We start from the raw sequence: 16,656 nt of genomic DNA on the forward strand, positions 1-16,656 counted from the left end.
TTTTTGTGTCCTGTGTCACGGTGCCCTTATCTTCCTAGCTCAAGGGGAGGTCCAATCGTCTAAGTAAGTCCAACCCAAAAAATATTATAGTTGGAAATCATGTGCTAGATTAGTGTTATTAACTTAACTAGAATTTAGACGTTCATTTGCACGAGTAATAATATAATAACCGAGAAAAACAATTATGGTTAAAATGTGATAGCATTTTTAATTTGCTCTCGAAACATACCTATAACATTTTTAATTTTATTTTTAACCGTTTTAAATTTATGAGCGGGTCAACCCACAATCCGACCCAAATATTCATTATTCTCACATATATATCCAAATTAACCACATCTCTCGACCCGATAATCTAGACACTTTGGAAATTAAGCATCATTATATATATATATATATATATATATATATATATATATATATATATATATATATTAGTTAGTTAAAAAGTTGAACTTATATTGTTAAAACTTCCCGCGTTCATCAAATGTGGTGTAGAATGTAAAATATAAAGTTTTCTTAGTCTAGTTGGTTAAAGGGTTTTACTTGTTTTTGTTAGATTGCATGTTCGAAACATACCCATAGCATTTTTAATTTTTTTTTTAACCGTTTTAAATTTATGGTCGGGTCAACCCACAATATGACCCAAACATCCATTTACTCTCACACATATATCCCAATTAACCACATCTTTCGACCCGGCAATCTGGACACTTTAAAAATTAAGCATCATATTTTATATATATATATATAGTTAAAAAGCATGTGCTAGATTAGTGTCATTAATTGCTAGTTAAAATGCATGGTTTAGTGCATCATTAATTAGCAATTAAAGGCAATTAATGTGATAAGATAGGCGTAATCAATAGAGACGGGAGTCTGGCGATTGATAACGGCTAAGGACAAACGATTTGATGGAAATCATGTTAAGGATTTAGATCACTTTCTATTCTGCACAAACCCTTGCAAACACTTGGACGATTCAAGTGCAGAAACGTTTGCTTGAAGCTAAGGACCAAGAATGAAAAGATGACAGAAAGAAACAACACAGCAGTTTGTTTATGGATGTTCGGAGTTAACTCTCCTATGTCACCCCTTCTTCCAACCACCGGAAGGATTCACTAAACTTTCAACGAATCAAATACAGTTGCACGAATAGCTCACTGTTGAACAGAACAGACTCTGTTCAACTTACAATATTATGAAGAATATCACTCAGCTAAAACAGTGCTTTGATTCTAACTCTCTCTTGATTAACACACAGTAAAACAAGAAAGTAGTTAACAATAAGTTTTCGTAATTCACAATGTTCAGCAAATTGTCTAGTCGTTCTTCCGTTGTCCTTGAGATTCTTTAAATAAGGAGCAGATATCAACGGACGAATCTTCATAATGACACGTGGCTGACTTTCATCAGCAGACTCTGAGCACTAAGATCGTGGCCGTACCAATCTGGTAGTGCGCCAAATATTCTTCAAGGATATTCCTACAAAAACAAGTAGTGGGAAGAATATTTTCTTATGTGATATTAATTAATTAGTTGCAACTAGCTGTCGTACTGATCTTCACAGGAAAGTGGAGCAGGAGTAGTGTACAGCTAGTTGATCGTGGGTAGACGGGTGATAGTTTCAAGCAACTACTTAAGCATAGCATTAGACGTATTTCACTTATACGACATCGTCTAATGAAATTAGACTCCCGCGTCTAATAGTATCATCCATTAGACCACCTGGTCTAATGGGATTAGACTTCACGTCTAATTATAATTCACTTTATACTAATCTGAAGGAGTTAGACTACACGTCCAACTCTCACTAGTTACATTGCACGTCTAACTCCGCTAGTTAGACTGCACGTCTAACTCCGTGTGTTAGTCTGCACATCTAACTCCATGTGTTAGACTGCACGTCTAACTCCATGTGTTAGACTACACGTCTAACTCCATGTGTTAGACTGCACGTCTAACTCCGCTAGTTAGACTGCACGTCTAACTCCGCTAGTTAGACTGCACGTCTAACTCCGTTAGTTAGACTGCACGTCTAACTCCGCTAGTTACACTGCACGTCTAACTCCGCTAGTTACACTACACGTCTAACTCCGCTAGTTACACTGCACGTCTAACTCCGCTAGTTAGACTGCACGTCTAACTCCGCTAGTTAGACTGTACGTCTAACTCCGCTAGTTAGTCTGCACGTCTAACTCCGTGTGTTAGACTGCACGTCTAACTCTGTGTGTTAGATTGCACGTCTAACTCGGCTAGTTAGACTGCACGTCTAACTCCGCTAGTTATACTGCACGTCTAACTCTGTGTGTTAGACTACACGTCTAACTCCGTGTGTTAGACTGCACGTTTAACTCCGTGTGTTAGACTGCACGTCTAAATCCGCTAGTTAGACTGCACGTCTAACTCTGCTAGTTAGACTACACGTCTAACTCCGCTAGTTAGACTGCACGTCTAACTTAATGCATCTAATTCCAAATCAGTCTAATGAACCTCATTAAGACTAAGTCTAATGTAGCTTGTTTTCGATACACCTGCACTAAAAACAATTAGACGACATTGATTCAGTTTAATATACATTCATCATAAAAATTCCAATAGTCAAACTACTTTGACACTCAATCAAAATAATTTGACCCAATAATTTCCCCTTTTTGATGATGATGTTAAAACCTTTGCATAAATAACAAATTAAACATTCATCATATAAAATGCAGAGTTAAATTTTTTCATCCATCTTACGTAAACATTTTCAAGAGTTATTATTCATAAACAAGTTCATAATTAATACCATTAACAAATAAAAACAGTGAATGTTTTTCAAGAAGAATACAAAACATCTTTTGTAAACAACAAAAACATGAATAATTCCTATCCTCCTTCTTTTTATTTTTATCTCTTCCCCCTTTTTAACATCATCAGGAAAGACGAATCTACAACCTAAGAAGTCTTTAAGACTGCAGTTAGAGCGGAGTTGTAGACATCTCTGTCCCTTTTCTTCGATTTAAGCCTTTTGCCCTAAGAACATAATCAACAACCTTCTGGATGTTCAGTGTTTTGGAGGATGAATGATATCTAATACCAGATTCATCGAAAATACAGCAAAGAAATGCACCAAGAGGACCATCAAAACCGAAGATTGTCTTCCTAGCACAGAGCATTCTTACCAGGTTCTCGAAGAGGACTTTCTTCTAGTTGATGGCAACACTCCTTGTGATGGCCACTATCATCTCAAAGACTTTTGAGCAGTATGTGTAGGAGGATTCCTTTACAAGGAGGGATTTGGAGATGATGTCGCTGAGTAAGGCAAACTAAACTTTCAAGAAGCTACTCTTCCCGTGATTCTTCATTGGAAGGTTTGCGTCTGAGAAGATATTCATCACCTCTGACCGGATTTCAGGAGGGGAGGGAGGAAACTCATGGATTCCCACGGTTGGGAGAAGGAAGAACATGCCAAATGTATCTTCATCAAAGCAAATCATTCTGCCGAGAACAATCCCGCAGACATATTTGTCGTTGTAAAACTTGGCGGTTTCAAAGAACTCACAAATGATCTGTTCGTGATAGATGTAGTGGGGGCGAAGAAATTTCTTCAACCTAGAGGCTTCTAATGATTCAAACATTTGAACCATTCATCGGATTAAAGTAGAATACACAGACTGGAAATCTACTTGCAGAGATTTTGGAGAGAAGGAAGTCATTTTGACGATTCGAATTCTAGAAAGAGAGATACAGATTTGGGAGTACTCAACCATTTGAGTAAAACCCTTCATTAAATATCAAGAACCTAACGTGTAGTTAATATCTAATGATTATATCAACCGTCAAAGAGTCATAGACTTATTCCCTAGGAACACAACTGTTAATATTAATCATGACCGCATGCAGTTAATATTAGACGTATAAATGGAAATAATATCAGAAATGTCAGTCACTCTTGACAAATTGAAAGACACATATCTTCAATTTATTTGAGAAATGACTGGTTCATTTTAGGCGGGAAAAATACATGGACATATTCATATGCAGATGACAGCTGTCCAAATAACCAGAAAATTAAAAATCTAAGTACACAAGTAGTTAGACTTTTATTCTACTTTTCACATTCTTCACTTCTACTTGGAAAATTTGTCTATTAGACGACGCGTCTAATTGTGCATAAGTAGCACGTGCTTCACGTGTGTCTGGTTAGACGTGAGCTTCCATTTTGCTCTAGACATAACAACGTCTAACGTCTATTAGACGTTTACGTCTAACTACGTAGGTTATAAACCAAGACATAATTTTCTGAAAGAAGATAAAAACTGCTAGAGTAGACATACGTCTAAGTAGTTATGCTTCTTAAACTTATAGTTTATTGGACGTATTAAGACCTCTATCTTCTTGTTTGTCCACTTATACTTTGAACAACATGTTCCCCCTTAATTTATGCACGTAGCAACATCAATCAAGATCAACAATACCTAAAATGTTTCTAAAATAAGAAAACTTAGCTTCAGGTAGAGGCTTCGTGAAGATATCTGTCGTTTGTTGATCTGTAGAGATATATTCAAGACGAATCTGCTTCTGATTGACGTGTTTTCGGATAAAATGATGCCTAATTTCGATATGCTTTGTATGAGAATGCAAAACTGGATTATAGGTGATTGCAATGGCACTAGTATTATCGCAGAACTTTGGAGATTCTTTAGCCTCAATCCCATAATCCCTGAGCTATTGTTGAACCCACAAAAGTTGAGAGTAGCAACTGCCAGCAGCGAGGTACTCTACTTCAGCTGTAGACGTGGAAATTGACGTATGTTTCTTGCTGAACCATGAGATAAGACGATTTCCAAGGAAATGGCAAGTTCCACTTGTTCTCTTTCTATCAATTTTGCACCCTGCATAATTTGCATCTGAGAAACTTGTCAAATTGAAACTGGAATCCTTTAGATATCATAGTCCCACATTTTGAGTTCCCTTTAAATATTTAAGAATAAGTTTAGCAGCAGTAAAGTGAGAGAGTTTAGAATTAGCCTGAAATCTTCCATAGACACCAACAGCAAATTGGATATCTGGTCTACTGACAGTCACATAAAGCAACGATCCAATAAGTCCTCTATAGGCTGTGACATCCACACTTTGGCCACATTCATCTTTATCTAATTTACTAAAGGAGCTCATTGGAGTGGCTGCGGCAGAGCAGTTCTCCATCCCAAACTTCTTTAGAAGTTCTTTGGTATACTCGGCATGATTAATGAAGGTTCCTTTCTCCAGCTGACGAACTTGAAGCCCAAGGAAGAAAGTTAATTCTCCCATCATACTCATTTCAAATCTGTCATGCATCAGCTTAGTAAATTTCTCACACAATTTGGGATTAGTTGAGCCAAATATAATATCATCAACATATATTTGAACAAGCAGGATGTGAGAATCTTTAGTGAATCTAAACAAGGTTTTATCCACATTTCCAATAACAAAATCATGATCAAATAGAAATTCAGTTAAAGTGTCATACCAAGCTCTAGGAGCTTGTTTTAGACCATACAGGGCTTTGTCAAGTTTATAAACATGATTTGGTGAAGTATGAACTACAAAACCAGGGGGTTGTTTAACATAGACATCTTCGTTTACTTTACCATTTAACAATGCACTCTTTACTTCCATTTGAAAAACTTTAAAGTTCTTAAATGATGCATATGCCAGGAAGATTCTAATTGCCTCAAGTCTTGCTACAGGTGCAAAAGACTCATCAAAGTCGATACCTTCCTCTTGTCTGTATCCTTGAACAACTAAATGGGCTTTATTTCTAATAACTAAGCCATCTTCACTAAGCTTATTTCTAAAGACCCATCTTGTTCCTTTGACTGACTGGTCAATCGGTCTAGGAGTTAGATGCCACACTTTATTTCTCACAAATTGGTTTAACTCCTCCTGAATAGCATTTATCAAATCAGGATCAACTACTCCTTCACCAATTTTCTTGGGTTCAATTTGAGAAATAAAAGCAGAATTGGCAATTTCATCCATCAAATGACGTCTTGTCCTTCGAGGAGAGAGAGGATTTCCAATGATCAATTTAGGTGGATGATTTCTGTTCCATCTGAAGTTGGATCCAAAGGGATTGGTCATCTGAACGAGTGACTCCGTGACGTCTGAACTCTCAACAGGTTATTGAACAGGAGTTTGTACGTCTTGTTGAATCTCAATCGGATCAGCAACAGGGTCAGACAACGAAATCCGTTTATCTAGAGCTTCTTCCTCATTTACAGACTCAAGACTTGTCGCTTCTAATCTGTCAGCAAGGTCAATAGGATCAATGAATTTGCTCTCAATAGGTTCATCAAAGACTACATGGAAGGATTCATCAACGGTTTGATTTTTGTTGTTGTATACTCTATAAGCTTTTCTTACTGAGCAATATCCCGACATGAATCCCTCATATGTTTTAGCATCAAAACGGTCAAATACACATTTCCATTATTATGAATAAAACATTTACACCCGAATACTTTAAAGTAGGAAACTGTGAGAATTCTTCCATAATACAGTTCATAGGGAGTTTTATCAAAACGTTTGTTAATTATTGACCAATTTTGTGTGTAACAAGCAGTGTTTATGGCTTCTGTCCAGAACCTCTGAGGTACGTCTAATTCAGCCAGCATAGATCTCGCTGCTTCCTTCAGAGTCCTGGCTCTTCTTTGAGCAATGCCATTTTGCTGTGGAGTTCTGGCACTAGACAACTCGTGCCTAATTCTGGACTCCTCGAGATAAGATGATAGGTATCTATTAGTGAACTCAGTTTCCTGGTCACTTCTAATGCATGCAATATTCAAAGATTTCTGATTCTGAATTCTTTTAAATATTCTAATCAAATTTTCAGCAGTTTTATCCTTTGATGGCAAAAATGTCACCCATGTAAATCGAGAAAAATTATCAATAACAATTAGGGAAAATCTCAATCCTCTCAGGCTCTTTACAGGAATTGGACCAAACAGATCCATATGTAACAATTCTAAGCAATGACTAGATTGAGATTTCCCTTTACTTTTGAAAGATGATCTGCCCTGTTTGCCTAACTGGCAAGCAGAGCATACCTTGTCCTTTGAAAACTGAAGTTTAGGTAAACCAATAACTAAATTATTTGAACAAATGTTGTTGATTGTTTTGAAGTTTAAATGGTTCAACCTTTTATGCCATAACCATTTCTGGTCGTTCTTGCAATAATGCACATAGGATCAGAAGATTCTTTTTGCCAGTTCATTTTATATGAATTTCCTACTCTACTACTAGTTAGCAAAGTATTACCATGTTGATCCTTAACTAAGCATGCATGAGTTTGAAAATCGACTAACAATCCATTATCACATAGTTGACTAATACTGATCAGGTTATAGCACAAGTTATCCACAAGTAACACATCATTAATGGTTAGATTACCATGGATAATCTTACCCTTACCCATGATCTTACCCTTCTTGTTGTCACCAAAAGTGATCTTAGGTCTAGAACAATCTGCTATATCGGTGAGAAGTTGTCTGTTTACTATCATATGCTTGGAATAGTAGCTATCTAGATACCACACAGATTCCTCGAGACCATCATTCACTTGTACCTACACAAAACAATATTTACAATCTTTTGGTACCCATATTCAATTGGGTCCTCGGTTAATCAGTCCCTTAGGTTTCCATATTTGGGTTATTCTGATGGATTTCCCATTTTGTTTAGTAATTAGTGCGTATGATTTTGACATAGCAGACGCCTTCCTGCTAGCCACTGATCCCTTAGCTTTTAAAGAAGATTTTCTTTTAAAACTCCTTGACTATGAGTCGGGTTTTAGGTTGCCAGACGTGCTGGCTGCATCTAACTTATTTTTTAGCCAGCTGACAGTCGGCGAAACATAAGTTATTTCATTTTTAAAAGCTACTTCTTCATGAATCGGATCAGATTCAATATTAGTTAAACCCCCTTTAACAAATCTTATTGGCTTAAGCTTGTTATTCGATGAGTTTGACTTTTTGCACGACAGGTTTGAGTCATAGCCACCAAATCCTAAACCGGATCTAGATCCAGCAGGTTTCAACATGCTGATCTGATATTTAACAACATCTCTAGACCTTGTCCATGCACTAACTACATAGTTTAGCCTTTTGTTTTCAGCAGAAAGAGTTTGAATCTGTTCTTTGAGCATCTCATTCTCAGATGAGATCTCTACTTCTTTCTTTTCAAAATCGTTTGTTTCAGATGTTTTATGAAAGGACGAAATGTTGGCTTTATATTTCACTTTCATCTCATAAAACGAATCTGATAACTTCTTGTACTCAATGGCCATTTCATTGAGTGCATTAGTTAACTCTTCGTTGGTAAATTCTGGTGTAGAAACATCATTTACCTTGGATTGATCGTCTTCCATCAAGCATGTTACAGCTTCAGTCTCTCTTTCAGTAGGAGACTCCTTTGAATCGATGTTAGCCCATTTGGATTTGTTTTCAACGCACATGAAAACTTTCTGGTCTTTCTGATTCTTCTTTTCCTGAGCTTTTCTACCATTAATATGAGTCAGCTTCTCCCATATTTCTTTAGCAGAGCAACAGGACTTGATTTCGTAGAATATGTTCATGTTGATCGATTGATACAGAATATTTCTGGCCACATTATCTAGGTTATTGGTCATCTTATCTTCAGTAGTCCACTCACTTCTTGGCTTCGAAATCTTTATGAGGTCATCAGTAATGACGCTCCACATATCGCAATCAAGAGCAGCCGAGTGAGCTTGCATTGTCATCATCCAATAGTCACAGTTGTCTCTTGACAGAATAGGGATCTCGTTGATGATAGACATGATTCAGGTTCTTTAAGCTTGAGAATATGATACAGAGCTCTGATACCAATTGATATGATCGGCGTAATCAATTGAGACGGGGGTCTGGCGATTGATAACGGCTAAGGACAAACGATTTGATGGAAATTTTGATAAGGATTTAGATCACTTTCTATTCTGCACAAACCCTTACAAACTCTTGAACGATTCAAGTGCGGAAATGTTTGCTTGAAACTAAGGACCAAGAATGAAAAGATGACAGAAAGAAACAACACAGAAGTTTGTTTATGGATGTTCGGAGTTAACTCTCCTACGTCACCCCTTCTTCCAACCACCGGAAGGATTCACTAAATTTTCAACGAATCAAATACAGTTGCACGAATAGTTCATTATTGAACAGAACAGACTCTGTTCAACTTACAATATGATGAAGAATATCACTCATCTAAAACAGTGCTTTGATTCTAACTCTCTCTTGATTAACACACAGTAAAGCAAGAAAGCAGCTAACAGTAAGTTTTCGTAATTCACAATGTTCAGCAAATTGTCTGGCCGTTCTTCCGTTGTCCTTGAGATTCTTTAAATAAGGAGCAGATATCAACGGTCGAATCTTCATAATGACACGTGGATGACTTCCATTGGAACGCCTCCATAGTACATAGCAGACTTTGAGCACTATGATCGTGGTCGTACTAATCTGATGGTGCGCCAAATATTCTTCAAGGATATTCCTACAAAAACAAGTAGTGGGAAGAATATTTGCTTATGTGACATTAATCAATTGGTTGCAACTAGCTGTCGTACTGATCTTCACAAAAAAGTGAAGCAGGAGTAGTGTACAGCTAGTTGATCGTGTGGAGACGGGTGTTAGCTTCAAGCAACTGTTTAAGCCTAGCATTAGACGTATTTCACTTAGACGACCTCGTCTAATGAAATTAGACGCCCCCGTCTAATAGTATCATCCATTAGACCACATGGTCTAATGGGATTAGACTTCACGTCTAATTACAATTCACTTCAGACTAATCTGAAGGAGTTAGACTACACGTCTAACTTCCATTAGTTAGATTGCACGTCTAACTATACATCCCTTCAGACTAATTTGAAGGAGTTAGACTACACGTCTAACTCTCACTGATTAGATTGCACGTCTAATTCCGCTAGTTAGACTGCACATCTAACTCCTCTAGTTAGACTCCACGTCTAACTCCGCTAGTTAAACTGCACGTCTAACTCCACTAGTTAGATTGCACGTCAAACTTAATGCATCTAATGCCAAATCAGTGTAATGAACCTCATTAAGACTAAGTTTAATGTAACCTGTTTTCGATACACCTGCACCAAAAACAATTAGACGGCATAGATTGAGTTTAATATACATTCATCATCAAAATTCCAATAGTCAAACTACTTTGACACTTAGTCAAAATAATTTGACCCAACATAATTCGTCACTAATTGAAAATTAGAAGGAATGTCCTAAATTAGTGCATCATTAATGTGGTAGCTATATTAAGTCTTATAAACACCTCAAAGGTATTAAATTGTAATCATCAAGTATTCAACTAATATAATACAATTCTTTGTAAGAGTTCGATTTCTCTCTTTAGAGTTTTTATGTTTATTGAAGCAAACATCGATTGTTGCTTCGAGTAAGGCTGGTTAGTATTTCATTTTCTCGAATATAGTAACTAGTGTTGCACGGATCATGGTGGAAAGATCGAGCCTGTGATAGTTGGTATCATAATTGAATGATGAATAGATCGAATGAAAGTACGACTATTAATAACGCGGATGAAGTGGAGAAATTTCCCCAAGAGATCGGAAATTATCTTAGGAACCCTCGCTAGATTCAAGTGTGAGGATCTAAAACTACCCAAGAAGGGGGGAGATCAAGAGAGGCAATTGTTGACATTATCGCCATGTTGGAGAAGGTATAACTTAGAATGGCTTACAAACAAGATAATTTTAGGGATCTAGAGGACGTATCATCGAGATCGAGAAGGAGAGAGACGAGCTCCGAGAAGGGATGTAAGGTGCTTTGATTGAGGTGTTGTCCAAATGTCAAAAGCAAGCTCAAATCATGGAGAGAGAAACTAACTTTTTCATCAAGAGAGAGAATGATTTTTAAAGGATTTTGAACAAGGAACAACTAGTGGGATATATTGAGGGACAACAGATCCGGAACGAGAAAATTAGAGGGAGGTTCTATTAGTTCCTTTGGATGTGCCATAAGTATAGGTGTAAACAAGTCAAGTTCCTTATGAGTAGCTCGGTTAATGCTCGGCTCGAACTTAGTTTGACCGAACTTGAGTCGAGTTCAAGTAGTTCGATTATAAAATTGAGCTCGAGCTTTTTATGTGGTCTTCGAGTAGTTCGCGAGTAGCTCGTTATATATATATATTATATTATATTATATTATATTATATTATATTATATTATATTATATTATATTATAACCAAAAAAATCCCACGACTTCATTCTTAAACTCTCAATCTCTCTCCTCATTCTACTCCCAAACAGCCAAACTCATCTCTATCTTCTCTTTTCATTCCCGTTTTTTCTTTCTTTCATTCCCAAAATGTCAAACTCATCTCTCTCTCTCTTCTAATTTTATTTCCAAATGGTCAAATCTCTCTCTTTCTCTCTTCTCTTTCCATTTACACATGTTTAAACCTCTCTCTTTCTTCTCCTTCGTTCATCTTTCAGATTCTTTCTCTATCAAAAAACTTGAAACATCTATTTTTTAGATTCTACTATTAACGGAACAGGTTATTCATTGTTTTCACTATTTCATATTTTGAATCTTGTAGAATTTGAAGATCGTTATATGACCAGTGTATTATATTGTCAAACTTGTAATAATATTTGTGATAAACATTTTTTAAATATTTAATTTCGTTTGTTATTTCTAAATGAGATGTTTGTGATTGAATGAACATCTTTAAATAATGTAATGATATTTATATTTCTTATTCTTAAATAATCTTGTGATTATATATTTGTATTTTGTGAAATATATATTATATTATGTTCGAAATATTATTTAGTGGTAAATATAATTTTAATTAATAAAAATTTGTTTTCGAGTTTGAGCTCGAGTAGCTCAAATTGTAATCGAGTCGAGTTCGAGTATAAATTTTGATACTCGATCGAGTTCGAGTTCGAATATTTACAATGCAATTCGAGTCTTGTTCGAGTATAAATTTTGATACTTGATTGATCGAGTTCGAGTATTAATACTCGACTCGTTTACACCCTATCCACAAAGTGAATCATCTTTAAGTGTAAAAAAATCTTAAAATATATATATATATATATTATATACTCCATAAAAATTTATAAAATACATATTAAAAAAAACAAAAAAAAAAAAAAAAAAAAGTTAAAATGTAACCATAATCAGAAGCGTCAAATCTCTCCCAAAAACTAGAATAACCAAAATATATAATAAAATTGAAAAAATTAAAATAGTTTAAATATTTATACATTATTTTTCTAAGAGTATCATGATCGGAATCCGACCAGTTTGCCATCTCTACTCGATTCTGCTTCAATACGAAGGAAGTGTATCTAGAAGAAAGGAAGATAGATTGCGTCCGTATACGCTTCCATTATCTGTCCGATTATTTCCTGTTCTAATACAATTTCATCATCGATCTTCATCTTTGTCACATCGATCCACTACCTAGGGATTACAGTGGAGGTGATTGATTCACATCAGAGAGACAGAGAGAGAGTATCGCCATCCTTTCTTCTTCAATCAGCGTCGAATCTCTCAGATCCCGATTTCGCCACACAGAAGCAGGTATCCTTCCACTCCTCACTCTCTGGACAAGATTTCTTGTTCATTCTGATGAATTGAGCATCAATTGTGCATCACTGGATCGATTAGTAAATTTGTCATAATGCTTATTGGACTATAGCATATTTCTTAATGGAATAACTAGTCATTTGGTTCACATACAAAAAAACAGGTTGAATGCTTAGTATGTATGACATACATTTATGTACAGGAGTGGGATAAGCATTGTAAATTGTTGAATAAGCTTAACTGTTAATAGGTGTTGGAAAATTTTGTAAAGTGGTGTGGACTGCTTCTGATATATGATGTTCAGGTAAGTTTGAATGGAAAATTGTCATTGACTAAATGATGGATGATTGCATGTCTGATATTTTCTATTACAGATTTAATTGATCAAATACGCCCTCTGCACACTAGTTAGTGCAACACCTAATAGTTCTCTCTGATTGTACACTTTTCACGTTGCTGGGTTGTAACAGATCGAAATGGTTTCATTAGGAAATTTGGAGGGTTGGAATTCTGAAGTTTATTTAAATTCTATCCACTTGGGGAGGATTTTCATCGTATGGTTACGCAAAAAAACAAAAAGGAGTTTAGCAGGGATGGATTTTCATCGTCATTCTTCATCCATCATGTTCTCCAAACATATGAAATTACAATTATCTTTTAGCTTACATACAACATTGCAACTATACTTACATATAACCCTAGAGAATATTTGACCAGGGGCTTGTTTAATGTGGTTTATTTGGATTTTATCTCTTCTTCCATCAAATCATCAACTAAAATATCAGAACACCCTTAATAACATAAATAGTGTCCCATGAGAATCACCGTCCCCAATTGTTACATGGATAGTGTAACTTAAACATTTCCATTGGGGAATCGGGCACCAATTGTTTTTTTGGAAATTGTGTACGATGGTGGAGACACCATTCTCAGATCTAAATTTGCACAATTGTCATCCCTAGGCATTATAAACATTTTGAACGTTACAGATTTAGTTGTTGATGTTCTTTTTGTATGCACACTTTCTTACATATCTAATGATAAATGTTGCATTCATGTGTTTGTGTTGCCTATTAGTGTGAACTAGCATAGCCAGAGATCATTGTTGTGCCTATATCACAATCTCATTGAAAATTGTTTTCTTGATTATGATCCAGATGACAGTGTATAATTTTAATCATAAAATGCGATAACTAATAGGCGTAATATTGTCATAACACACAGGGAATGGGATTTTGGACACTGCTAGAAGGCTGCCTTCTTCTGGCAAACGCATTAGCGATACTGAATGAGGAGCGGTTCCTTGGACCAAGAGGATGGAGCTTCCAGGAATTCTCGGGTGTGAGAAGAAATTCGTTGAAGGGACAGTTCATTGGTCTCATTTATGCAACTCAGTACATGAGGCTTCCTCTTATAGTTGCCAATATCATTGTCATTGTTCTGATGCTGATTTCAGGTTGACAATTGCTTGAGCCATTGTTTTGTTTATTAAATAATGGTGTTTCTTTTTGTTATCTAAATCAATTCCATCTTCTTCTTTTCATGCTACACATTAAAGAGCTTTGTTCAAAACGCTAGCCTTAGATTTCATGTATGTCTTGGTGTATTGAATCATCTCTTTTGACTGCAGTCCATACTAGTGGCTTGGACTTTATTATATTGTGAGAACTAGTTTTTTGTTATAAGCCCATACCTAGAATTAGCTATATGTTGATTTTAGATCCATTTGGAAACACTTTTTATCAGCATATATTCATGAATTCATCTAGGTGTGAATTCCGATAAGATCATGTTTCAAAACATAACTTGGTCACACACAATTTATAAATTTATTGCATTTTTTCATTTTAATTAGAATTTAGATCTGAGAATAAAAAGTGTTTCCAAATGTACCAAAATGTTCAAGTGAATGGTTTAAAAGAGATTTTTTTTTCATCATATAATCTAATTATTAAAAAGAATAGAAATGTGAATATTGAATATAATTTAGATAAAATATATTTAAAATGTAAATAAATAGAATAAAAAATTAAAATTAATATAAATATAAATATTTTATTTTTAGATTATTAGTATAAAAATATATACAAAAATAAATATTTTTAGATAAAATTATTATTATTGGAATTTAATTACTTTATAATTAGTTTTAGTTTGTAAAAATTAAGTTTAATTTAAATTAAATGTTAATATATATTTTATCCACTCGGCACCTACTTAATCTTCAATTAACCCTTATTTTGTGACTCATACTTTTTTTTATGCCTCTTTTGTCCTCCCGGTAAACCACCAATCAATCTTAGTCAACCTCAATTGATGACACATTTCTTATCTCTCGTCAAACTCAACCATTATCCCCCAATTGACCTTAATTTTGTGACTCACATTTTTCATAAGTCTCTTTTATCCTCTCGGCAAAGCACCCACTTACCATAATTTTGTGACTCACACTTTTTTATATGTCTCTTTATCCCTCGACAAACCAGTCATCAATTTTAGTCGACCTATTTTTTACTCTGACTTCAACAAATCAATCTCAGTTAATTACACTCCCTCTTATCCATCGTCAAAACCCAACCACTTACCCCTTAACCGACCCTCATCTTGTGACTCGCACATTTTTATGTCTCTTTATCCCCTCATATGCCTCTTTTATCCTTTCGATAAATAACCTACTAACCTTAATCTTGTGATACAAACTTTTTCATATGACTTTTTATTTCTTGACAATCCACTCACCAATCTTAGTCGATTTCTCTTTTATTCTCACTTCAACAAATCAACAACCAATCTCAATTGATCACACACCTCTTATCCATCGTCAAAACCCAACCACTAACCACTCAACTTACCCTAATCTTGTTACTCAAATTTTTTCATATCTCTTTGTCCCCTCATATGTCATTTTATCCTCTCGGCAAACCACCCATTGACCATCATCTTGTGACTCACACTTTATCATATGATTCTTTATCCTCTCGGCCGACAAACACCCACCACACAACCTTTATTTCGTGACCTCACAATTTCAAATATTTGCAAAATCAACCACTAATTCCGACCTCACACTCGACAAACCACAAACCACATAATCTTTATCTAGTGACCTCACATTTTTAAATACTCACGAAACCAACCACTAATTCCGACCTCACACTTTCAGATTCCTCGTATCATTTGTTTAAAAGTTGTGCCACCATATATTATAGTCAAGAATGAATTCTTGAAAATCTAAATTTGCATGTTTTTGAATTCGAACTCTGGTCTTAAGCATGCAATTGAGCACTTTAATCGCTATAACATTTGAGATTATTAAATAATTTTATTATTTTACTTTTATATATATATATATATATTATTTAATATTTATTATCAATTAGTTAGTTTTATATTAACTAAAAAATTATATATATATATATATATATATATATATATATATATATATATATATATATATATATATATATATATATATATATATATATATATATATATATATATATATATATATATATATATATGAGGAGAGAAAAAATGTAGGATATAAAATTAATAATGAAAAATAATTATATTTAATATATATTATATATATAAATTATTGATAAAAAATTATATATATTATATAATTAATGAGAGAAAAATAATTAAGAAAGAAAAATTAGTTAGTATTATTTACTATTTATAAAATATATATATATATATTATATTATTTTTTTTTGGGGGGGGGGAAACGACTTAGCGTCATTTCATTAAAAATTCCCAAAAACGGGAAAAAAAACCACGAGTTTAAGAGATCATTCTAGACAGGCCTAGAATGATTTTGAAGTCGTAACATTCTGAATAAAAGCTAAAAAGCTAAAAACGTAAATGAATTATTTGTTTACAATGTTTTCAATTCTAGTGAGTTTAAAAAACGGTAAATTCTAGTTCCTACAGATATTCCAGTTCTGCTCCGTGCTTGGAATTCTTCTCCACGTTCCCGCGAGGGCGCTGCAATCCGATACAATATCTTTCCATAACTCGTCAATGCTCCTGCGG

The 16,656-nt window shown here is 34.7% G+C and overlaps 1 protein-coding gene across 1 annotated transcript; it reads left to right on the forward strand.

Annotated features, from left to right (window-relative positions):
• The first annotated feature begins 12,416 nt into the window (after window positions 1-12,416).
• LOC124931991 (immediate early response 3-interacting protein 1-like) lies at window positions 12,417-14,300 on the forward strand. Its single transcript, XM_047472585.1, has 2 exons — window positions 12,417-12,612; window positions 13,843-14,300. The coding sequence occupies exon 2, from the start codon at window positions 13,846-13,848 to the stop codon at window positions 14,077-14,079; it is 234 nt and encodes a 77-aa protein (XP_047328541.1). The 5' UTR covers window positions 12,417-12,612; window positions 13,843-13,845; the 3' UTR covers window positions 14,080-14,300.
• Window positions 14,301-16,656: the final 2,356 nt, after the last annotated feature.

Source organism: Impatiens glandulifera, chromosome 3 (assembly GCF_907164915.1).
Source record: "Impatiens glandulifera chromosome 3, dImpGla2.1, whole genome shotgun sequence".
Lineage (NCBI taxonomy): Eukaryota > Viridiplantae > Streptophyta > Magnoliopsida > Ericales > Balsaminaceae > Impatiens > Impatiens glandulifera.

Coding starts and splice junctions, on each gene's coding strand:
- LOC124931991 (XM_047472585.1), top strand. CDS start 13,846: ATGGGATTTTGGACACTGCTAGAAGGCTGCCTTCTTCTGGCAAACGCA.